Source organism: Pyrus communis, chromosome 8 (genome assembly GCF_041283825.1).
Source record: "Pyrus communis isolate YQ-2024b chromosome 8, ASM4128382v1, whole genome shotgun sequence".
Classification (NCBI taxonomy): Eukaryota; Viridiplantae; Streptophyta; class Magnoliopsida; order Rosales; family Rosaceae; genus Pyrus; species Pyrus communis.
The window spans coordinates 18,491,306-18,514,849 of NC_142572.1; the positions used below are offsets into that span (position 1 = coordinate 18,491,306).

Genomic DNA, 23,544 nt, shown 5'->3' on the forward strand with positions numbered 1-23,544 from the left:
TTGACAATTTTGGCAACAAGCGTGAGGGTTGCCAATACATGTATGATTTGACTTTTCAATTGGAAAAAATTGTTGTTGTTTTTTTATTGATAATGCTTATTTAGATATTTTGACATCTATTTTGAAGATGCTCTAAAATCTTGTGTTAATTGTATAATTTTGTTAGTTTGTGTGGTAAATCCACAGAAGTGAACAAAAAAAATTCAAATATCATCTATGCAATTTTTTTATGGATGTTTATCCATAATTGCATATTTAATTTCCAGGTCATTTTTCATTAACGTGTGGATGACAAAGATTAAATCCAACATCATGTCTGCCTTGACGTATTGGATTACGTACTAATAATAAATTGTTCATACTTATTGCATGATGCAATATTAATTTGCTGATATTGAAGAGGAGCAGAAGCAAGTTATTTAAATAATAGGATATTAGCAAAGCACTTATCTAAATGATGCGTGACTGCTAGTTATTACTAAATCTAAGTAGAACTAACAATTTCTTACGTGGTCTGTTAATCTAATTCGAAATGATAAGAAAGTAACAGGTTTTTGGTCAGATGGGGTATTAAGGGGGAGCGAAAGGTGCGATCGCACAGGCCCCAAATTTAAAGGCCTCCAAAAAAAAATTCATCTAAATTTATATGTAATAATGCTATATATTAAAAAAAAAAAATTGTTTTTATTAGTACTTTAAAATCTCATTTATAAGTGTAAAAAAAAAAATTCTTTCTACATATAAAAATTTAGAGTGTATAATGAGATATTTAAAGTGCTAATAACAACACCCTAAAAACGATTTTTTTTTTTTCAATTCTGTTATATAATAATGCTATATATTCAATGAGCCTTAAGTTTGTTTTGATTTAAGTTATTGTTTTCTAGTATCAATACATTGTCTTGCGTTCCTCTTAGCAAGAATTATTGCAGTAGGATAATGACTAGGAGGATTTTAAAGGCATTATGGCATTAACATTTTCAAGGTTTAGCCAAGGCTTAGCTCAGGACCCCACTACTCGTCGTATTTGATTTGGTATTGCTACCGCACATGACTTTGAGTGTCGTGATGATATTATTGATGAAAGTTTTTATTAGAATATTTTTGCTTCTCATTTCGGGCAATTGGCAATTTTTGTGGACTTCTTCTAAAAATTTGTTTCATGTAGCTTGGCAAGAAAATTTTGAGGCATGGGTACATTTTTTGAAAAACTATCTTAAGAAGGGGCCCTTTTATAAATTTCGCATAGGGTCCCCAAAATCTCAAAGACGGCCCTATTTTTGGTCAACACCTTACCTAATCGGATTGTTATCAGATCACATGTTAAAAACCCGTTAATATCAGGTTGGGTCATGTCACCCATTAATATTAACGGGTCGAGTTCAAGTCAGGTCATATTACCCATTTATCTTAACTGGTGTTACACGACAACACCTATTTCTTCTATGTCATAGGGTTAAAACCAAAAAATATTTATTGCTTTCTTGATGTTTCCTTACATTTTCAATAACCCTTTAATATATCGAGTACTTCACAAAAATAACACAAACACAAAAATCACAACACGGATGCCAAATCTAAATCTAAGATCGATGGATGTAGAAAGATCATAAATCAGTATCATAATTTGTGAAAGCAAAACTTGTGAAACACGCATGTGACTATATTATTTGAAGTCTCGAGAATTATTGTAATGGGTGGCGTAACACATGAGATATTTCAATTTTCAAATATGTTAATGATGGTAGTTAATACTAATAGGATAATAACGCAGCCTCAATCTTTCTTATCGTTGAAAAACGAGAGGCGATGAGCTAGCATCTATTCTCGTGGTAGTTATCTTCACTTGATGAGAGAGGGCGTATAAACTTGTTCAACGTGCATGAACCTAATAACCTTCTTGTATTCTTATGATTTCCATACTTAGCTATGCCTTGTGGTGATGATTATCGATTACATAGTTTAACTTATTGTGTATGTATTTTTTGAATTCAACTATGATATTCATTGATAACGAAGGAATAAGTACAAATAATAAGGATTTTGTGAATGTATTAACGAACCGATGGTAAAAATATTTTTGTAAAAATCATAACGTTTGTCCGAATTTATTATTTATTCAAAAGAATGGACAACTGCCAAGTCGTTACGTTACTTTAGGATGAGCTAAATTTCAAAACATGTCATAAATAATTTCTTGGAAGAAAAGATCTTATCATGTCGGAATATATCGTCTTCTGGCTGCTTAATTTGAATACGATTCCCGTTTTACACAATAATTGTTTGAATCTAATTTTCAAATATCATTGTCTGCACGGTTGATAATTCCCATAATTTTTGTACACGTGAATCCCAGTTGACAACCACCGCATCCAAGAACTACATTTTTTTCTTTGTATTTTATTATTTCTGCCTGTTTGCAAAAAATTTTAAAAAAATAATATGGGAAAAATAGATGTTCACATGAGGCATACTTGCGATGTTATAAACTTGTAATGTCCTGGTAATCTTCATCTTCTTCGTCTTAGAACAAGTCAACGTGAGCGTCGCATGAGAACATTTCCACGCGCTTAGAGAGTTCGTAGTTCATCAACAATTTATACAAGCAGGAAATGAAGATACGAATTGGGTCAAAACTTAAAACTTAAATGAGTTGATAGCATATAGTGGTGGATTTAGAATTTGAATTTTAAGAATTCTGGTGTTAAATATAAGTTTTTTATATGGGAACAGAGTGCAAAGCATGCAAAAAAAAAAAAAAAAAATCAGTTTATTCACTTGATGGGCTTGTTATGCACATGTCAATAGATATCGACATATGATAAAGCAATCAGATGAGTGATATTGAGAGAACTTGTCGAGTGCTGTCAGCGCAACATGTAGAGGTATGCCTAGCATGCATTACATCAATTATTTAGTAGACGCAAAAGAAATCCGTACCAAACATTCGGAAGATCCTCAAAAAACCTTCACATCTGGACTTGGATGGTCCTGGGAACACCTTGGCCCCTACTTCCATCCACCCCTGATAGTGCATATATATATATATATATATATATATATATATATATAAAGGTAGCTACAATTAATTAAGGATGTTAAATTTAAATAGTAGTTGTCACATCCCGACCCGGGCACCCACCACATCCCGAGCTCGACTTCACCATATCACGATATTGTCCCCTTTGGACCCCAACCACGCCCTCATGGTTTTGTTTCTGGGAACTCACACGAGAATTTCCCAGTGGGTCACCCATCTTGAGATTGCTCACGCGCAAACTCGCTTAACTTCAAAGTTCCGATGGAACCCAAAGTCAGTGAGCTCCCAAAAGGCCTCGTGCTAGGTAGAGATAGGAATATACATATACGACTTAGAGGATCCAATCCCTAGCCGGATGTCGGGCCCCTAAGACCATCTCCAATGGTGGGCTAAAACTTAAAATTTCCCTTCTCCCCCTCCCCCCCCCCCCCAAAAAATCCACTCCAACCTATGACCTAAAATTAACCTAAAACCTAAAACCCAAATGGAGGGCAAATATCGGCCCAATTTTAGGCCACAAAGAAACATGGGCCCCACCAATTGAGACTGAAATCGGGGCTGTGAAGCCCACTGCCCACTCCGTACTCGCTTACGCGCTACACGCGCTAGGCTTTCTCAAAATTTTGTACCAACCCACGTGGGGTTGTTCCCCCACTATCAGACCATCAAGTAGCCGTTGGGCTACTTTTCTTCATCCAACGGTTCCATTTAAATGGGCCGTTGGTTAATCCAACGGTCCAAGTTCAAAGTAATTTTTTTTTAGTTTTATATTTATGTATTTATTGAATCCAACGGCTTAGATCGAATATAATCAAATCTAACGGTAAAAAAAAAAATCTAAGTTTATGTGGTTTATTAAATGTCGTTTGTATTAAGTTTATGTGGTTTATCATGATTTTCATGTATTGATTTAGTGATTTTTCAAAATTTATCAGAATTTAAATATTTTTAGGTTAAAATGTTCATATAATTAATTTAGGATAGTCTACATAATTTTTTTTTTTTTTAAAAGTTAATTTTAAAAAAAATAGCCTTAATTCATTCTTTGATAATTTCGGGTTAAAATTTTAGGCCAAAAGGGTTGGAGCAGAAAAACTATTTCTGGGCTAAAACCTAAATTTTCTGGGCTAAATATTTTTAGGTTTTAGGTCACCATTGGAGATGGTCTAAGAGGGGTGGATTGTAACATCCCACATCGCCTAGGGAGTGGATCCTCTAAGCCGTATATGTATATTCTTATCTCTACTTAGCATGAGGTCTTTTGGGAGCTTACTGACTTGTCACATCCCGGCCCGGGATTGGCTCTGATACCAAATTGTCACATCCCGACCCGGGCCCCCACCACATCCTGGGCTCGACTTCACCGTAATACGATATTATTCGCTTTGGGCCCCGACCACGCCCTCACTATTTTGTTTCTGGGAACTCACACGAGAACTTCCCAGTGGGTCACCCATCTTAGGATTGCTCTTGCACAAACTCACTTAACTTCGGAGTTGTAATGGAACCCGAATCCAATGAGCTCCCAAAAGGCCTCGTGCTAGGTAGAGATGGGAATATACATATACGGTTTAGAGAATCCTCTCCCTGAGCGATGTGGGACGTTACAGTAGTGGCTGCTAAAAGAATGATTGTCCCTAGTAAATCACAATAAGGTAGTGTTATCCACACACATTTTTACTTCACACACACTTCTCTCAATTTTTGGTAGGCATTAAATGAATTGAAGAAGATCAATTGCCAAAAAGTAACAAGGGTGTGTAAAAGATATAAAAGTGTGAGTGAATAGCACTTTCCGTCACAATAATAATTTTATTGTTTTTATGTTATTTATATGTGTAATTAGTTTGTGATTTACAGTTAAAAAGAAGAATAGTTTCTTAATTATAGTGCAAGAGCGGAGCCAAAAAATTTTTTATGGGTGGGCTAGCTAAAAAACTTACCCTAAAATCAAATGATTTTTTTATTTTTTTTGCTACATATGTATTGTATGTAAAAATTTAAGTTTAACTTTAGTATTTGTATGCTTTAAAATTTGCTTGGTTTCACAATTGCAAATTGCAAAAATTATAATGAATAATGCAATTTCACATATATTTAGATGCAAACACAAGAAAAAGATAAAAACTTAATACATGGACTATCTCAATTACAACTATACAACTAGCACAAAACAAAACCATGAAAGTAGAAGTAAAGGCAATCTTAAAATAAATTTAAAAAAATGATTGAAAATAACATAAAGCCCATTGAATTAAAGCAAGATAATCTCAAAACAAAATGACATCATAATTTTCATAGTAATTTTTATACTTTTTTTTTGTGCTAAATACTCATTGGGCTAGTTTCATTAAAAAATAATAATTCTTATTGCACTTTTTATGTCTATTATATTAGGCTATACATTAAAGTACATATATATTGCCACACACTCTCCTAGACTACAACCCACCGTAGCTTTTGGTGCAGCTCCGCTAGGTTATAGTGAGCCAAAGAGTATTCATTGTCTACTGCTCTCAAGAAAACTTTAAGTTGTGATTGTCCCATTGTATTGGGTTTGTTGTGCAAGTAAAAGTCGGCAAGTATTGAGTCAGAGCATCCCGGACTTGAATCATCGAATTAAGCTGTGAATTTTTATGTAAAAATAAGTGCTTTCTGAAAAAAGCACTTCCAATAAAGGCACTTCTATTATAAACACATCGAAATTTTTAACAAAAAATAAGTGCTTCCTAAAAGAGTACTTGAAGTATTTTTATTAACGATTTGGAAGTACTTTTAAAATAACTGAAAACGTTTCTTGGGATTAATTTTGGATTCTATACTCACGTCAAGTGCTTTTGGAAGAAGCACCGCATACGTGCTTTTTGTAAGAAGCACTTCAAGTGCTGATCCATGATCCATTTGGATTTTTATTAAAGAATAGTTTAAAAAATATTTTCACCAAAAACGCTTTCAGTAATTTTAAAAGTACAACATAACATATACTTTTCTAAATGCAAACACAAAAAGAATTTTGTTAATAGGTACTTTATGATTTAGGCCTAATTCATTGGAATTAGGGTTTTGTTTCCATGCCTATTAGGGATTAGGATTAGTTTTCGATTAAATAACTTGTTATGTAATTTAGTTAAGAATAAGGACTAATACAAAATTCACGCAATTAAATGCAACTTTTCTAAATGCAAACACACTTCTTGTTCTTAGACTAATTTTTTTTTTTTTTCTAGAATCTAAAAATAATTTTAGTTATTTTAAACGTATTTTCAAATAGATAGTTATAAAAAAAAAATTAAATAAAAAAAAGGGGGGGCCCTAGAAGTTCTAGAACATAAGAAAAGAAAACAATGAGCAATCATCCCAACTTGAAGAATGGGGGCCCCAAATTTCTCACCCTCCGACATTATGTTGTCGTCAAGAAATTCAACCATGCTTAGTTAATGGCTTCCAGAAGTCTACACATCTAGAGAAACCAGGGCATCTTCTTCACTTCACACAAGCAGATTTCCTCTGTGCGCGCGTGTGAAAGAAGCGAGCATAACTATTCAGGTCTTTATCAAGATCATTGACGTAATATTTGGCGGTGTGTAATCCAATCGACGCCTTTAAAACCACAGTTTTGTTGTTATAAAACCTACATCATCGTGATTGCTCAATCCCTTGCAAACAGTTCTACGCAATTAACTTATTCGTATAAATAATAAGGCATGACTAAACAGTATATACATCATACAAAAATAGTCACATGAGAGCGAGTTCCGTAATCTTTAAGCACAAGCTTCCGCAACCTTGAGAGTTCTTTGGATCTGTAGTCAATGAGGGACTCACGACTTAGCAACCTTCAAAAATATGAGAGTTCTTTGGTAACAGTCACGGGCTTCTGAAGCATATGACCAGCAAACTAGGATGTACTAGACATGCATCACTCTTGTACATATAGATTATCAGTCTCCCAGCCTTTCATTGTCGTCATCAAAAGTTTCGTCATCCTTCATGTACTTCTCTTGCACTGCTGCAACTGTGAGCTACTTTGTTAAGCAAAACAGAAAGAAAAAAAAACTGATAGCTCGAATACTTCATGGTCTAATTCACAAGTATCTTCACAAGATAAGGGAACAAGAGCAAACTTATTACTGTAGAATCAAATGAAAAGGATATCTGTAATAATCCCAATCAACTGGACCGACCGCAATCTTACTGAATTCGACTGCACTCGCATCTATGCCAGCAAAAATGTACCCGTTGCTCTTGTCTATCAGTTTAACTAGATTTCCAACACTCTCTTTATCCTGAAAAGTAGCATGTGAGAACACGAAGTACAAAAAGTTCAAGAGGTCGGGAGTAAAGTGAAGAGAGGACTGGCGTGCCTGAATATCTAAGGTTGCAAAATTGACAAGACTGTAATCTTCAATTACTTCACAAAGCTCTTTAGTAAGCTTTCTGCAATATGAACAAAAAACAATTTGTTTATGGAAGAGCAAGATTTTCATAGGTTGTTGTCATATGATCAAATATTAATCAAACCTGTACTTAGCCGAGCGAGGATCCTGATCAAGCTTGTACTGAAGATAAGATAAATCCTCTACATCTGTGAAGAAATCGAGGTTGAAAGCTGCAGGCGTCAAAAAGAAAACAGAAATATCAGTATCAGATTATATATCTCAAATGTGTATAAGAAATGGCACGGATAAAAAAAAAACAAAAGGATAAGCCATGACCATACCTAGCTTTCCGTAGCTCTCTATTAGATCAATCTTAGACAAGACATTTATGTGCGGGAGTTCCATATGAAGCATGGTTGATAAAGAGAGAATCAATGCACTAACATACTTTGCAGGGTCGCTGCAAAGATGGGCATCAACCAAATGTACTGCAGTCAACTGCACCAAATCAGGAAGCCATCAAGATTACAATCCCAAGGGCATAATTATCATGGTCCCGCTGAATGGTGCAAGCTAAAAGTATTAAAAAGAGGATTGGAATCATACCCTGAGGTTTAACTTCTTCACGAGTTTCATGATAACGTTCTTGGCGTTGGAGTGAAGAAAGAATAGTTCCACTTGGCCAGGGAGATCAAATAGAATATAATGATCTGCAAAGTTCATAATAATGTTAGGCAGCAGCATGGCACTATTATTTCATCACTGCTCAGGGGACAAACTAGAAGACTAACATTCCATTCCTTTTAAACATGCTAGTACAATGCATAACTCTACATACTACAGTTAGATAGACCAAAATAACGAAAAAACAAGCATTTATACTTGCTTAGTTTCTTTCAACCATTGCTTTTTTTTTATTTTCCAGAGGTTGCATTTATCATTTATATTTAGGCATCATTGTTCAAACATTTAGGTATCATTGTTCAAACCTTTTGGTATAATCCCGAACTGTCATGCCCTCTGGAAAACATAAAACGGATTATCATGATTTTAATGCCAGAGCCTGAATATTCTAAACAAGTAAAACAAAGCAGAACACACCAACCTTTTATAAGAGGTTTCAACTTGGCCTCCAACCAGTCAATATTCTTCTCTAGATAATCCATGCAATATACAAGACCTGGACGAACACGACGAAAGAAACTTCAGAAGTTGCAGAACTCCAAAGGTCCATACTCTACAAGTATTAAGTACAAAATCCACCAAAAAAGGACTTGTAACATTCCTCGAAAAAGCATCATTTGTTGAGTTTAGAAACACATATGTAGCACCCAACTAACGGGTCAGTCATAACTCAAGAGAATCCACAACAAATAAACATGAATAGCATATCGTAAACCATCTGATAGGCTGATACACAACATCAACAAGTTCCTAAACTTCACATGTTTTTGTCTTGGTCAAGAAAATCAACAAAAGGTACATCAAGTGATTTTATGTTTTTAATGACATGTAAGCTCTTTAACACGCACTTGTTAACTGTTCATCCTGTCTATCTTGTGGATATTTTAGAACCTTTACTCCATTTAACACACTCCCAAAAATAGAAAACAAAGGAGCTTCATGATCAGTGAACGGAAATTTGTCCTTTAAATGTGTATTTCCTACCATCTAAGATCTCCAAATGTCACTTATTTTCGAAAGAGAAAATCGAGGGTCAAAATCCAAGAACTTCCTGTCTTTCCATTGGTTTCCTTCTTCATTAACAAACCAAACAATTTCCACCTTTTAACTTACTCAAGTAATGAACCTTTTACAAATTAAAAAGAAAAGAAGAGTAGGAGCTCACCTCCATTGGGACCAAGAGAGTGCTCCACCATCGCATCACTCAGTTTTATAAGCTCCTCCATGTTCACAGCACATTCATACCTAAATTCACGTAAAGGCTCAACATTCTACATTGGAATGCAATGCAACACTACAAATTACGAACAACAAACACGAAAAATAAAAAAAATAAAAACCCGAAAAGGATACGGCAATGCATCGTTGGCAGGATCCAAGTTTACCACAGCAACTTTCCTGCACACCAAAACAGCAAATTGCCACTGTAAATATTTCAGATAGATTCAAAACGCAAAATTGAAGCCATGGAAAAACTTGAATACCCAGAAATCAGAGTGAAATGTTTTACCTTCCGATGAGCTGGAGGAACTGAGACATGCCATTGCAGTAAGTGGTCTTTCCTGACCCAGGCGGGCCGATCACCACTTGCCCAAAAACCATTTTTGGGTTTTAGGGTAAAGTCGCCGGGAAATCGAGAGAAGTGATTGTTCAGGGCAATGCAATCGAAGAATTGAGAGGTTTAGGGTTTTAAATTTGGGGGCGGTAATTGAGGGACTGCGAGTCGGCGGCAAAATGGAGAAGGGGGTAGAAATTAATAAAAGTGAAAAAATAGGGGCATTCCGAGAATCGAACTCGGGACCTCTCGCACCCAAAGCGAGAATCATACCACTAGACCAAATGCCCTGTTTGTTATTAATCTAGGGCTATATATATTAATTATAAAATATTATCTTAAATTAAGCCCATGTCGGGGCCCATTGTTCTCACCCTTGAGCCCATTTATTACAATTCGGACGAGCTTTATGTCATCTCACTCTCATTCACATGGGATGAGGTCCTACTGTGGAATGGAAGGTCAATATGTTGCAGTTAATAAGACGGTATCATTGTTATCAACAAAACGTATTAGTATATTATTGATGATATCGATGCATGTATAACGTTATGAATAGAGAATTCATTACATTCTATGATTTTGAAGGGATTTTTCAGTGTATCGGAAATACGTCTTGGTACACCAAGTGTTAACATTGGTTAAAAACTTGAAAAATTCCCACATATGGGTAAATTATAGCTTTCATTAGGCAAAAGCAAAAGTCCAATGTGGGACTCCTACATATTGCATGGATGGAATTTGGAATAAGATTTGTCATCATGATCGAGTGTGGTAAAAGATAAAAGAAGAGAGTAAATGACTAGTTTTGTACCTCCATCATTTAAAACTCACGTGCAATGTTTGGATACTTACGCTATGTCAGTTTTCCTTCTCCATAGCTAAATTTGAAACCCTAATTTAAAATATATTATAATATTGCTCAAATAATAAAAAAAATCATATGATCAAACAACCCTAACCATCTGCTACATCACAACTCTGCAAAAAACGTATCTTATTAGGTCCAAAATGTCCAATTGATATATATCATAGAACATTGGTTAGGAATAAGATTGCACGGAGATGTTCTTTTAGCAAAACGGTTTGTTATAATTATGTTGATAGATTATCAATCAAAATGATCGGTTAATGTTTGAGACAATTTCACTCAAAGATATAACTTTAATTTAGAAGCCATCTCCATCCTTATAAAAATGAGGTTTTTTAGCCAAAATGATCTATGAGATTGACATAACTTCTCACTTTGATCACTGAGATTTAAAATCAATATAAGTAGTCTCTGAGATTGTCCACAATTAATCATTTTGTTCATTCAGTGAAAAATCTCTGTTAAATGAGACTAAAATGACAAAAATACTCTCCAATTTTGTCAAATCATTTTGAACCATTGTTTATTGAATTGAATATATTTTTGTCATTTTGATTATTCTTTAATAGAGATTTTTACAAAATGACAAAAATAACTGATGGTGGACAAATTCAGGGATGACTTCTATCAATTTCAAATATAAGAAATCACAGTAAAAAATTATGTCAATTTCAAAGACTATTTTTCGCTAAAATGCTTAAAAATAATGCTATCATGGAGTAAAGTATCTTTGAGAATATAAACATGCAATGCAAGCCAGCTAGGCAATGAGATGATGAAGTAGTGCTGGCATTTGATGGCATGGACCATCAAACTTTGTGAAAAGTCACTAATTTGATGCTTCAAGTTCAATTTTTAAAAAAGGGGTTTTTAGGTGTTACCCAATCCATTCATACATGTTTCCCACTCATTAGTGTCCCACAACTCTAATTTAGCTTCCAACTAAAACAAATCAAATTAGTAGTAGTCATTTTCTGAACTAATTAAACCTCTTTACACCATCACCCTAACTAAGCAAGGACTCATATGAAAGTACTTTTAAAATGAATGAAATCACTTTTGGTGAAATTGATTTTAGGTTCAAAACACACTTTTAAATGTTTTGGAAGAAGCATCAGATGTGTGCGTCTTGCAAGAAACACTTAAAATGTTTTTTCAATATCCACTTGAATTTTTACCAAAGATTAATTTAAAAAATATTTTCATCAAAAACACTTTTAATTATTTTAAAAACCTTCCCAGCCACCCCTAATATATTGCTAGCAATATTGGAAATTGAGATTTGAACACAGAACTTTTAGTCTTAGGTAACTGTTTTTAACCACATGAATATTGACCTTATATTTGAGCTATAAATTCTTTCCGATCAAAGCCGTCCATCCATATTGGCCTGGCCATCTATTAAATTTGCAATGAAGTCAGCAATTTGTTTTTATATATTCCCATGTGTCCTTGAATATTTCCAGCTTTGACGTTGCCATCTCATAATAATGCAGAAAATCATTAGAAAAAAACAAATCAAATGCATGGTTTTTCAACTAGAGGACAGGAATGATTTTTTAGTGGGTTAAGAAAACGGTCGGATACAGTAAGTATAATAATATAATTGGTTAAAAAATTTAAATAAAAAGTAAACAATAACATTACAACACTTAATGTACCGAGCCATGTTTTCGGCAAAAAACAAAATATCTAGAGAGTGAGAGACAGTGGTGGGTAGGTGCTTGGAAAGGACTAGGATTCTCTTTCCTCCTCTTTTTATCCCCTTCTATCCCCTCATCTTATGGTCTCTTATTTTGTCTTTCTCTTGATATAAAAAATTAATATAAGATGTTGACGTGACTTAACCATGACCGTTCAAATATGAAGGAAAGAAAAAAAAGAAGGAAGAGAATCCTACTCCGCTTGGAAATGGGACAACATGATTGCTAATTGCAGCAGCTAACCTTAATCATATTCATCACAACAGTTTGACAGTTGTGCTTCTCTTTTGGTCTCTGCATTCTCATTCCCCCCTCCAACCCCAATAATCTCTCATTCCATTTCTCATATCTCCCCTTCTTAGAGAGAGAAAGAGGAGAGAGAGAAGAAGAAGAAGAAGAAGAAGAAGAAGAAGAAGAAATGGCATTTGCAGGAACAACTCAGAAGTGCATGGCTTGTGACAAGACAGTGTATCTGGTGGACAAGCTCACAGCTGATAACCGAGTCTACCACAAAGCCTGCTTTCGGTGCCACCACTGCAGAGGAACCCTCAAGGTTCGTTAACTTACGCCGATCTATAACTAAAAATGAAATGGTTGTCAAACGACTCTTAAAATTTACTGAAGCAAAATCTACTGCCATTTTTTGGGGACGGATTGTTGAACTGAAGCAAAACCAGTCTCATATTGCTTGCACTCAACCAATTACTGCAATAATTAAGTGTTGTTTTCTGCATACTTTTCGATCTGATAAATGTTCTTGTTTGGAGTAAACTCTGCTTTGTGGTACTTTGTTCTCATCTTGAACAAGTTTTTTTTTGAACATTGGAACTCCAGAAATTTCAATTTTCACCTGCATCTTGATGTTATAAGATCATAGATTAGACCCGAAAAATTGGTATGCGGATTGTTCAAATGCAAGAACAGAACTCGAGTTATGCAGATTGGCAAACTTTTACCACACAAAAGAGTCGGAAATCGGATTCCGGTCATTCCATTCTACCAGTTATTCTGGCATTGTTCTATCCCGGAATCATTCTGTATCGACTTAGATTTGATCTTCATCTGTAAGTCGATAAAGAATGATTCCGGGATAAAAGATTAAATAACAACTTTCCATTTTTGGTTTTCATATACAACTCCATTGACCTATTGATGAACATGCAGCTCAGCAACTACAATTCCTTTAAGGGAGTACTCTACTGCAGGCCACATTTTGATCAGCTCTTCAAAAGAACCGGCAGTCTTGACAAAAGTTTTGAAGGTAAAACAAAAATCCCGCTTCAATAACTTACCTTCCCTTCTCATCGCTCAAGTTGATCAACTTCCGTTTCGATCTCCTTTCTCAGGGACACCAAAAATTGTAAAACCAGATAAACCTATTGATAATGAGGTATATATTTGTCCGAAAATCTTTAAAAGCTTGCCTGTGGATTCTACATGTCTTTGACATCTGCTCATCGTCGTGATGACAAATTTTTGTAACAGAAATCTGCAGTTGCGAAAGCTTCAAGCATGTTTGGTGGAACCAGAGATAAGTGCTTTGGCTGCAAGAATACTGTTTATCCAACAGAAAAGGTCTCGGTGAACGGAACTCCTTACCACAAGATGTGTTTCAAATGCACACATGGAGGGTGTACAATCAGCCCATCAAACTACATTGCGCACGAGGGTCGGCTCTACTGCAAACACCACCACACCCAACTCATCAAGGAGAAAGGAAACTTGAGCCAGCTTGAGGGTGACCATGAGAAGATCGCGGAGGATGAGAAAGTCGGCGCCAGAGAAGTTGCTGCCGAAATATGACTCAAAGAACACGATCGCCTTAACATCCGTTCACTATGCCTGAGTGGTGTTGTTGTCCCTCATACCTTATCATTTCCTTGCAAGACAGATGAGTCTAAGTATAATTGAAGCGTGTGGGTTCATTCGTTTGTTGTTTTTGGTTTCCCTGTGAGGTTTGTGAATGATCGAATGAGATACTAAATCCTATATTTTCAATCTAAACCCTAATGTTTTGTTGCTTTGAAATTGTGAATAAAGGATGAGGATTCCCATGTTTTGAAGGCAATAAAACATGCGGACGTGAACCGATGCGCTTCTCCCACGCACACAAGTTCGAATCTCCGTCTCCACATCTTAAATTAGTTCAAAGTAAAATATCGCTTGTATCAAAACAGAACAACAAAACAGGAAGAAATTCAGTCATCGGAATTATGACTGCAATGAAATTCTGTACAAAAACAAATTTTAAAATGAAGTAGGAGAGCATTCGTCACGACAAAGGCTCCACGGTATCAAGAAGACGACCATTCTTGGCAACATGCTTCAAGTCTCTGATAAAACAATCTTGAAGAGATCCAAACCCGAATGTTCCATCCCCATATTGCCAAATCCTTCCATGTGCAAGGAGAGGGTTAGGTCGGGGCCAGTTCGGAAGAGCTAGATCATGACGTAAATTTATGCGCAGAATGCGGGAGACCCTTTCATTTCCCGCAAGAGGGAGATGCTGGTGCCCGTGATCTGCTGCTGCATTTGGTCGAAGATGTATGCGACTAGTATACAAATTTTCTTCCTCTGGGGAAATCGGAGACTCGATAAAAGTAGGGTTCACTGTCCAAAACACTGGTTGCTTACTGATAAAACGCATTAAACGGCAGAAATTCTCGGACTGGTTGCAAATCCTTAGGCAGGAAATGCCCCCAATGTCATCATATGCAACAAGGTAAAAACCCAAGATCATGTCATCATAAATTCCCTGCAGTTGGAAGAAGATGAGAAGGTTATTTGTGCCATAATTGAAACCTCTTCTGAATCCACAATCTGGTAATGGCACATTATAAGCAAAGAGCGAAAAGCGCAAAACCAGTCGGTTAAAACTAGAGCTGCCTCATCATACACAAAGTTTGGCTGATGATGCACCTAAAGCACACTGATCCGACTTTCCTAAGGTACCAACGAGACTTCTTAACCCGTGTTTTTTTTTTCTTACACTCAGTAGCATCGAAATTCTACTCAAATAACTCAACGAAGCTTAAGCATCGACTGTAAGATTCAAGCACTTATAAACTAACAGATTGCTGCAGAGTCGCAGACAGATCTCCGCTTGTAAATTTCATACCTAACAAATTGATGAGTACATGTTTATATAATCTAAGAACTCTATAGCCAACTTGATCAACCATCCAGTGTACATCTTAACGATTCGGAATAAATTCGGGTGCCAATTCTACATTCCAAATTACAAACTAGAAACATAGCAGTCCGCCAACACTCAACAAACACTTCACAACAGGCAAAACTGAAAGCAAAATGTTAATGCGTGTGTGTATATACTAGAGCACAAAATCTCTCGAGGCAATAACAATCTTCTATTCAAACTTTCAGCTGAAAAATACAAGTACAAAGAGAGAAAAGGCACCTTCCAGAGGCCCTGCAAAGGCCGAGCCGCCGTCGGCGAGCAATCGACAATCTTGACGAAATGTTGAGGCTCCAGCTTCCTCCTTGCCTGCCTTTCCTTCTCTCTCCTCCTCTGCCTCCTGGAAGCTCTATCCGCACCCGCGCTGGTCCGGTTCGCAAAGTACTGATAAATCTCCACCACCGCCTGGTCCGGCGAGGTCCCCGGAGAGCCACTACTCTCGGCGGCTCCAATCACATCCTCGCCAACCCCACTGTTGTTTCCGCGGCCACTCCCCGAGCTCGAAGTTCCCCGAGCCCTAAAGCTTGCATCTTCCTCCACAACAAAATAGGTCTTCCCCATCATGCTCAAATTCACAGGAACCAACTCGCTCTCCCAAAACTTGAACCGGTGGGAATCCGCGAAATCTTCCGAAATCTCGGCCCGGCCTTCCGGGTCGAGAAAGTTCACGACTTGCCCCTCCGGCGAGAGGCTCATCCACAAAAACGGCGCCTTTACGACGCCATAAGTGCCATCCTTGGCCGGAGAGATCCGGAATCCGGTCACGAACGACGGGCCCCACTCGAAGAAAATCAACGGTGACGATATCGCGACGCCGCCTTGGCGCCAGAACCCAATCAGATTCTCCCAATCGCTGAGGGTCTGGTAGAGATTCCTGTACGTTATTTTTCCATTTCCCCATTTCCTGATCTGGGTCTTGGATCCCCATCTGCGGTCGCACATGTTGAACCAGAGCTTGCCGTCCGACTTGCAGAGCGAAACGAACCCTTTCGATGTGCAGGCGAAGCTGGCGACCTCGGGAGGCGTGAGGAACGAGAGGATGCAGAGCTGGACGTCCTCGGGGAAATCGGAGAAGGAAATGGCGCGACCCGATTCGTCAATTGTGAGACTTGGGTCTTTGATTGTCGTCATTTCGGATTCGGGAACTTTGGCGATGATTTTCTCGGAAAATTGGTGGCAAAATACAGGTGCTGGACAAGGAAACGAGAAAGTGTTGTATTAAATTGGATTTGGGAGATTCTTCGGCGAAAGGGAATGATTCTCTTTCTTCAACCTTGCTGGAGCACAGGAGTCTCGAAGACCACCACGTTTCTGTGCCAGTAAATTGACGGCGTTTGTGAGGGTACAATTGTAACGTAGCAGCTCGTGACACGTGTTGTACTCTTGAAACGTGGAGGCCCCAAGGGCCAAGCAGCCAAATACTCACCCTAGGCCCAATATGTCCAACCGCACACGCATCGGGTGATATGGTGAGGGCTTCTCTAATTATAGGTTGTACTAAAAAAAAATTAATAATATTATTTTTACCATATTTTTGTACTACAATTGTATACTATCTTCGGTGGTATCTGATATGATCAGTCACATCATCTAAATTTAATTTCAAAATGTTAATAAATAATTAATAAAAATATTGTTAATTAAATGATAATTGTGGTATATGAGGAGTTTCCTTCTTCCACGTAAAATTATTTAAGTGTTTTAATTAATTAAAAAATTGAAATTAAATGATATAGATTGTCCAACTCATCCTCCACCTAAAAAGGTAAAGAAATATGATATAAAATTGTGGTTAGAATAGCATTACTCAAAAAAAAATTGCACACATTATCTCAACTGCTGATAGTGGAAGTTTAGATTATGTTACTTACAGTCCCAGTACAAAAGTTACACCAACGTCTCGAATTCTTGGCCGTCGGGGTGGAGCGGCAAGTGCGGAGTGAACTTCCGGCGTAGAGAGAGTATTGAAATATAAAAAAAATTGGAAAAGAATTCGTCTTGTAACTCCCATTCAATATAATGTTTATTATTGATATGAGTATTTAGAGGTGCATTAGAGAAAATTTGGTGATATGAGCAGGTTGACGGAATAATTTTTATGTTCGAATATTTGGACTGCGTGATAATTCAGATGAAGACATATCGATTGGAAAATAACTCAAGCAACGTACGAATAGAACTCAAATGAATAAATGAAGTTGGAGATCCCACAATGAATACTTACAAATAAAGAAATAAGGAAATTATTATACAGTTTGAAGAACGTTATCACTTGAATTTAAACTATTATTATAGCGCCAAGAATCACTATATATATATATATATATATATATCTACACTACCATCAAATATTCATACACAAAAGTAATCAAATCCAACGACATCAACAGCTCTCAATTGTCATTAGTACTCGATCTGGACCGTCGATAGTCCTTCAGAACACCATCCTTCACTGAGCTCCCACCACCCGTCCGATCCCTAGACCCTCTCCGCTTCAGCTTCCCATCCACACCGTCAAAAACTTTCTCCAACAACTCACGAACCGAGTCAGGACTCAGATAACTCTTCCCCTGCAACAACCCCGAGGACGAGTTCACGAACTCAGTGTAGGCCGGAATCACCAGCTTCACGGTAGCCGCCCTAATCTGCTCCCGCAAATCAACGTCCGGAATTACACAAAACCCCCTGTGCCTCTTCGAAATGTCGTCCAAGCCCTTCATGAACGCCTCGATTTTCACCCTCACCAGCGCCGCCTTGGCCTCCTTGCTCTGCTTCTCCTCCAAATCGTCCTTCTCCAGAATCCTCACCAGCGGGGCCCACGATTGCTTCTGGTACAAGTAAGCGGACTCCTCGGCGACAGCCTTGTAGTTGTTCCTCGTGTAGCCGTCGCCCAACAGCTTCCCGAGCTCCGTGTCCTTCGTCCGCATGTAAATGTACCAGTACGTGTTCATGCGGAACACGTGTTGCATGGGAATTGAAATGCCGATTTTGTCCCTCTCCCTGCTGCTGTTGTTGTAGCCCGAACGTTTCGACTCCACGTTTCGCTGCAGAGCTTCCATGATGTTGCAAATGGCGTCTTTGAGTAAGTTCTCGTAGGTTTCTGGCTTCGACAAGATTCCGGCTTTCCAGATTTGCTCCGTTCTTAGAACTTTCGCCATGGGGATGCTGTAGTTTTCAGTTGCCAAGTATTTCAAGTAGTTCACTGCGTACCTATTGAAGAATGTAAAAAGTGGCACTTAAGAAATGTGACAAAATAACATACAGTACATTTGAAGTATGGCGCTTGAATCGTATAAAACTGATTTCTGAATTTGATAAAATGTGAGGCATTGGTCCTTTTAATTAAACTCTGTCATAATTTTTGTCAAAATTAAGTTTGTGAGACAAATCTTAACTTGCAAATTGGATACTTCATAGATGACCGTTCTAAATATTGTGTGTCACATACTTAACTTTAACGAAATTCTCATGAAATAAGAGTGAATGACCAATGCTCCATATTTTTCAAATTCAAGTGTTGGTTTTAATTAAGAGATCAAAACTTGTGTTCGATAATAATTCATAACCAATACTCCAATATACTCGACTAATTAATGATGTCCCGTTAATCCGTCTTTCTAATATTTTGACGTACCTTACTATTTTCGGCACCGAACCATCTGGTGGTGGAGGCATTCCATCAGAATTGCCTTCAATTTGGAGCCCAAATTCCCAAAAAACTTTACTCGAAGCATGAACAAGTAGCTTCTCCAGCTCCCTGAATCTTGTACAAATGTCAGTCCCCGATTCACCATCGAAAACCTCCGAGAATCCAGGCTTCAGCTTCTCTAGGGAATCAAACATTTCAAGGAGCTTGAACAGCTTCTGGGGTTCTTTGCTACTCCGGGCAACGGCTTCGCCGAACCTGAAGAACACTGCCATGATTTTGTCTGCGATTTTGGCGAAGCATTCTGGCCATATCAGGCCCTCCATTATTCCTCCTAGGACTTTTTCGCAGAGCTTCTTCTCCGATACAAGCACTGCTTTTACTGCGAGCTCGAAGTGCTGGATCCAAAGGGTTATGGCCGTCTCCAAGCTCTCCCATGGCATTTCATCTATTTCTTCTGGTGTGTGTGTTTTTAGGTAATCCGGGTTTAGCCTCATCAGTGCTTTGGCCACTCTTTTGTACCTCACCTGTTGAACAACAAGAAGCATAACAATTAGAAGTATAAAATATAAAATTAATTATAATTTGATAGCATCGGCTTGAAGTGGAGTATTTCAATTAATTTAACTAATATTGTCTGGCTAGTGTCGATTAATTTATAAGTTTAAAAACATAGGCTCATTAAATTATTAGACTACAGTTGAACGTATTGTGTCTTAAACTCTTTTAAAAAGATGAGATTATAAAACTGTATGAAACTTAATTCCAATTATATTCGGCCTCAAAAGTACCGAGGACATATAATAGTATTAATTAGAAATTCATTATCATATCACGCTAGGTCACATAAGCGCTTGGTCTAATAGCTAAGGGTGCTGTTCACCCTAATATAGGTGGATAACAAATCACATAATTAAGAAGAAAACATTTCTCTAAGTGAGGAAAAATAACCATTGTAATGAAGTTACCTTAACATAAATATCGATGCATATGTCCAAGCAATCATCGGCAGCTAGGGTTTGTGAAATCCTTCTGAGAAGTTCAACCTCCAACTCAGTCCCCAAATCCGAACCCACGATCGCTATCTCATTCCTCTTATCCGAAGCAGCCTGCAAATCCACCACATTCCGATGTTTAATCTGCTCCAGTATACTCTCATACTCGTCCTGCAAATTCAGCAGCGCGTCATCAAGCAACCCTTCAAACCTCATGGCGTCCACCTCCGTCTCGTATAGCGCCTTGAGAGTCACCAGCGTCTCCCTCAGCCGGTGAGTCCTGTACTGGTCCGTCGCCTTCGTCCGGCTCAAAAACTCCACCACCTCTTGCAGCCTCTGAATCACTGGCTCGCCTTCCTCGCAAATACAGCTAATCGCAATTTTCAACTGATCCACGCAGTCCACGTACTTGACAAGCTTCTTGAGCCGTTTCTTCCTTGACTTCTCGCTGGACAACGTCTCCGCGAGATCCAAGAGCTTGTCCTGGATGGTCTCGGAGAGCTTGAAGTTATCGAGAAGCGCCAGGGCCGGCGTGACAGCTCGGTTGATTCTGGTTTCCAAGGCTTTCGAGGCCATGGCTAGTGATTGCATAGGAGCTACTCTTTTAGACGCAGTTAGAAGCGTTTCGTCTATGACTTCGAACTTGTTGTCCATCTGTTGAAGATTTTCCTCCATTTTCGCCGTCGCTGTTAGGAGAGTTTTCAAATCGGAACATGCTAGCTCGAGATCGGAGAGCCTCGAATCGGCTGACCTGTAATTAGACGCCATTGTTAACCGTGATTAAGGTTGAATGGTTTTTTGTATTGTGTCATGTGTGTTTATATGATCGTCTCACGACGAGCACGATGTGTTTGTGGGGGCACAGGACAAGGAAGTAAAATCATCAGGGCTCGATGCAAACTAAGAACAACAAATGGCATTTGTGTGTTGGAAACGGACAAAGGGGTAACTTTCGAAGATTAGCACAGGGGAATGTGCTCAGACGGTGGAGAACTTGTTACCAGGACACTTGTCGCCTTGCATATTATTTTAAGTGTTATAATATATATCGACGACAATCTTAGTACTTATTCAGAGTAAATTAAAACAAATCCTCACATTATATTTGTGTATTGAAAATAAACACACCATAGTGGTGGTCTGAGGATATAAAAATGAATAATAATTGGCTTACTCAAAAGATGAATAAGAGTTTATGCTTAAAATTGTTATTGACCATTTTACAAATCTTCGTATTTATGATCAGAATCGTTCACATTAAAATCACTTTATAAGATCGTTTCTGCAAAAATCAAATAAAACTAAGGTTATCTAGTCATCAAACTGTATAAAAACAGATGAACAAAATTGATAGAAGCATTACGAATTGTGCATGTATTTACTATAATAGATTGACTAAACGAACATAATTTTAATTCATTTTTACAAATATAATCTTTACAAAGTGATGTATATGATTCTGATCATAAATATAAAGTTTTATAATACAAAAAGGTTTGAATAGAAACTCAATAGTGTGGATGGAAGAAACAATCCATCGCCGATAGTGACTAGGGGTGTGATATCCACACACCATTTTTTACTTTTCCCACACCTTGTTAGTTTTTAGCCGTCAGATCGAATGAATTGAAGAAGATCAACCGACATAAATTAACAAAGATGTGTGAGAAGTAAAAAGAGATGTGTGAATATCACACCCCTAGTGACTATTCAACGCCAAAGATATACCATGGGCCGTGCAGCTACGGCAAGCCCGGTCTATGTTCACATTGGGGTCATGCCATTTGGGCTTCTGCTGAGTAATCACTCTTTTATTTTTGTGTAAATAAAGATTAATAATTACATGGACGAAATATTTTATCAAAAATGTCTTTTGTAAGTTTTTTTGGTTTTCGAAAATAGTGGATAACTTTGATTTGCCATCAGTTGTTTTTCTTTTAATGAAGAAAAAGATATTTTATCAAAAATCATGTAACGTTATGTGATTTGTGTTTTATATTTGGTGTTTGAAGCATGTATAAGTCGTGTCACATGATTTTGGGCACATTTTTGAAAGTCTTTTAGCTATCGAAGTATATCTTGCCGTTAAATGTTGTTTGAAAGATCAATCTCCATGTTTTCAAATTGACCAAGTATTATGCACTAATGTCAAGGAGGAAACATCACACAAATGTTGTTTTTGAGAACTCTTTAGTATAAAGCGACATAAATTATACCGAAGGGGAGGGAAATAGATAATTATGGAGTAAAAGATAATAAAGAAATTCTAATACTGACACATGGATTTTTACATGCAAATGAAGAGAATGCTCTCTTTAAATTATCGAGGTTCACATCCATTCTACGTGCAATTCAACCATCTTGATAACCTATGCTCTCATTAAATTGTTGAAGTTCACATCCGTTTTATGCACAGTTCAACCCTTTTGAAGACCTAAGCAGCTAGCTTTGTCAGGGTAAATGCTACACATGTGGTTAGCCCTAACTCTATAAATACCTCATTCTCCATCAAAATTCTGGTAAGCTTTTGTCGCGCCATCAGGCCCAAAACTATATCTTTTTAGAGAAACTGACTTAGGCATCAGAGATCCATTGCCCAAACCATCCTCCTTGCGAGCAAGCGTTGTTTTGGTTATTGATCAAAGGTGTTTATTTGTTTTGTGGGTACAATTTCGTCGAGACTGAAGACAGTGAAATTTTACCACCACAATAATTGTTTGAACTCATCACTTATGAGATTTGAATATAAAACCTCTCATTTATACATTAAGAATAATATCATTAGACCGATATACTAAGGGTGTGTTTACGTATCCATAATTGGAAAATGTGAAATTGAATTCCGATTATAGAATACTTCGCTGTTTACTAAACATCGAGGAATCAAAAAAGCAGTGGGCCCCACACAAATTTTGGAATTCAATTCCTTGTATTGGTGGAATTGGATTCCTTAGATGTAGGTGATAATCCAATTTCAGGTGTTATGGGGAATCCGGAATGCAAATCTTCAACCAATTATACACTCACTTTATTTTCAATATTCTAACACTACCCCTCGCATTACCAGAGCAGATCCATCCTCTGCTGCCCAGCGCCCTTGTCCAGTGCCACTCATTCCCTAATCATCGCAACCACCCCAAGCTATCAACCCAACCCAAATCCACTTGCCATTGGATGCTATGAACTTGAAACAGATAATCTTGAAATCATAATGCAATGGATTGAGAGAGAGTTACGGTGGTGTTGGGGAGTGGGTTTCTATGAACAAAAAGATAAGGTTGTTTTTTTTTTTTTTTTTTTTTTAAAACGAAAGAGAGAAGGATAAGATTGATTAGGGTTTATTTATTTATTATTTATTTTCTCTCTTTTAATAAATAAATTTTTATTATTAATTAGTATATAAATAATAATACAATTGATTATTTTCGATAATGGCATTTTAGTAATTCTATTGGATTGTATTCCGATTCCAGTA

General features: G+C 37.3%; 4 protein-coding genes and 1 non-coding gene across 6 annotated transcripts; 1 reads left to right on the forward strand and 4 right to left on the reverse strand.

Moving 5' to 3' along the window:
- Window positions 1-6,707: 6,707 nt before the first annotated feature.
- On the reverse strand, window positions 6,708-9,923 carry LOC137718584 (GPN-loop GTPase QQT1). Of its 2 annotated transcripts, none has more exons than XM_088698207.1 (10): window positions 9,614-9,923; window positions 9,457-9,501; window positions 9,269-9,348; window positions 8,525-8,599; window positions 8,026-8,129; window positions 7,761-7,917; window positions 7,562-7,649; window positions 7,405-7,477; window positions 7,172-7,326; window positions 6,708-7,055 (listed from the first exon to the last, which is right to left on the reverse strand). In XM_088698207.1, the coding sequence occupies exons 1-10, from the start codon at window positions 9,703-9,705 to the stop codon at window positions 7,022-7,024; spliced, it is 903 nt and encodes a 300-aa protein (XP_088554333.1). In that variant the 5' UTR covers window positions 9,706-9,923; the 3' UTR covers window positions 6,708-7,021. The 2 variants fall into 2 exon arrangements, with proteins under 2 accessions (XP_088554333.1, XP_088554332.1); XM_088698206.1 differs by having other exon boundaries at window positions 6,708-7,056; window positions 7,195-7,326; window positions 9,614-9,921.
- Window positions 9,877-9,948, reverse strand: TRNAP-UGG (transfer RNA proline (anticodon UGG)). The gene has a single exon. It is a non-coding gene; the product is annotated as a tRNA-Pro (tRNA).
- A 2,435-nt stretch (window positions 9,949-12,383) lies between these two features.
- LOC137716830 (LIM domain-containing protein WLIM1) lies at window positions 12,384-14,260 on the forward strand. Its single transcript, XM_068456200.2, has 4 exons — window positions 12,384-12,785; window positions 13,397-13,493; window positions 13,579-13,622; window positions 13,718-14,260. Exons 1-4 carry the CDS (start codon window positions 12,651-12,653, stop codon window positions 14,033-14,035), a joined length of 594 nt encoding a protein of 197 aa, XP_068312301.2. The 5' UTR covers window positions 12,384-12,650; the 3' UTR covers window positions 14,036-14,260.
- Window positions 14,261-14,288: 28 nt separating this feature from the next.
- On the reverse strand, window positions 14,289-16,751 carry LOC137716829 (F-box protein At3g12350). The gene is made up of 2 exons (XM_068456199.2): window positions 15,651-16,751; window positions 14,289-14,987 (listed from the first exon to the last, which is right to left on the reverse strand). The coding sequence occupies exons 1-2, from the start codon at window positions 16,557-16,559 to the stop codon at window positions 14,505-14,507; spliced, it is 1,392 nt and encodes a 463-aa protein (XP_068312300.2). The 5' UTR covers window positions 16,560-16,751; the 3' UTR covers window positions 14,289-14,504.
- Window positions 16,752-17,643: 892 nt separating this feature from the next.
- Window positions 17,644-20,892, reverse strand: LOC137718177 (exocyst complex component EXO70I-like). The gene is made up of 3 exons (XM_068457677.2): window positions 20,043-20,892; window positions 19,063-19,601; window positions 17,644-18,638 (listed from the first exon to the last, which is right to left on the reverse strand). Exons 1-3 carry the CDS (start codon window positions 20,835-20,837, stop codon window positions 17,822-17,824), a joined length of 2,151 nt encoding a protein of 716 aa, XP_068313778.2. The 5' UTR covers window positions 20,838-20,892; the 3' UTR covers window positions 17,644-17,821.
- Between the last annotated feature and the right edge of the window lie 2,652 nt (window positions 20,893-23,544).

Coding starts and splice junctions, on each gene's coding strand:
- LOC137716829 (XM_068456199.2), bottom strand. CDS start 16,559: ATGACGACAATCAAAGACCCAAGTCTCACAATTGACGAATCGGGTCGC. Junction 14,988..15,650: donor CTTTGCAGGGCCTCTGGAAG/GTGCCTTTTCTC, acceptor TTCCAACTGCAG/GGAATTTATGATGACATGAT.
- LOC137718584 (XM_088698206.1), bottom strand. CDS start 9,705: ATGGTTTTTGGGCAAGTGGTGATCGGCCCGCCTGGGTCAGGAAAGACC. Junction 7,918..8,025: donor TGAAGAAGTTAAACCTCAGG/GTATGATTCCAA, acceptor GATTTGGTGCAG/TTGACTGCAGTACATTTGGT. Junction 7,650..7,760: donor AGAGAGCTACGGAAAGCTAG/GTATGGTCATGG, acceptor TGACGCCTGCAG/CTTTCAACCTCGATTTCTTC.
- LOC137716830 (XM_068456200.2), top strand. CDS start 12,651: ATGGCATTTGCAGGAACAACTCAGAAGTGCATGGCTTGTGACAAGACA. Junction 12,786..13,396: donor ACTGCAGAGGAACCCTCAAG/GTTCGTTAACTT, acceptor ATGAACATGCAG/CTCAGCAACTACAATTCCTT. Junction 13,494..13,578: donor TCTTGACAAAAGTTTTGAAG/GTAAAACAAAAA, acceptor CTCCTTTCTCAG/GGACACCAAAAATTGTAAAA.
- LOC137718177 (XM_068457677.2), bottom strand. CDS start 20,837: ATGGCGTCTAATTACAGGTCAGCCGATTCGAGGCTCTCCGATCTCGAG. Junction 19,602..20,042: donor GCATCGATATTTATGTTAAG/GTAACTTCATTA, acceptor GTTGTTCAACAG/GTGAGGTACAAAAGAGTGGC. Junction 18,639..19,062: donor TCGGTGCCGAAAATAGTAAG/GTACGTCAAAAT, acceptor ATTCTTCAATAG/GTACGCAGTGAACTACTTGA.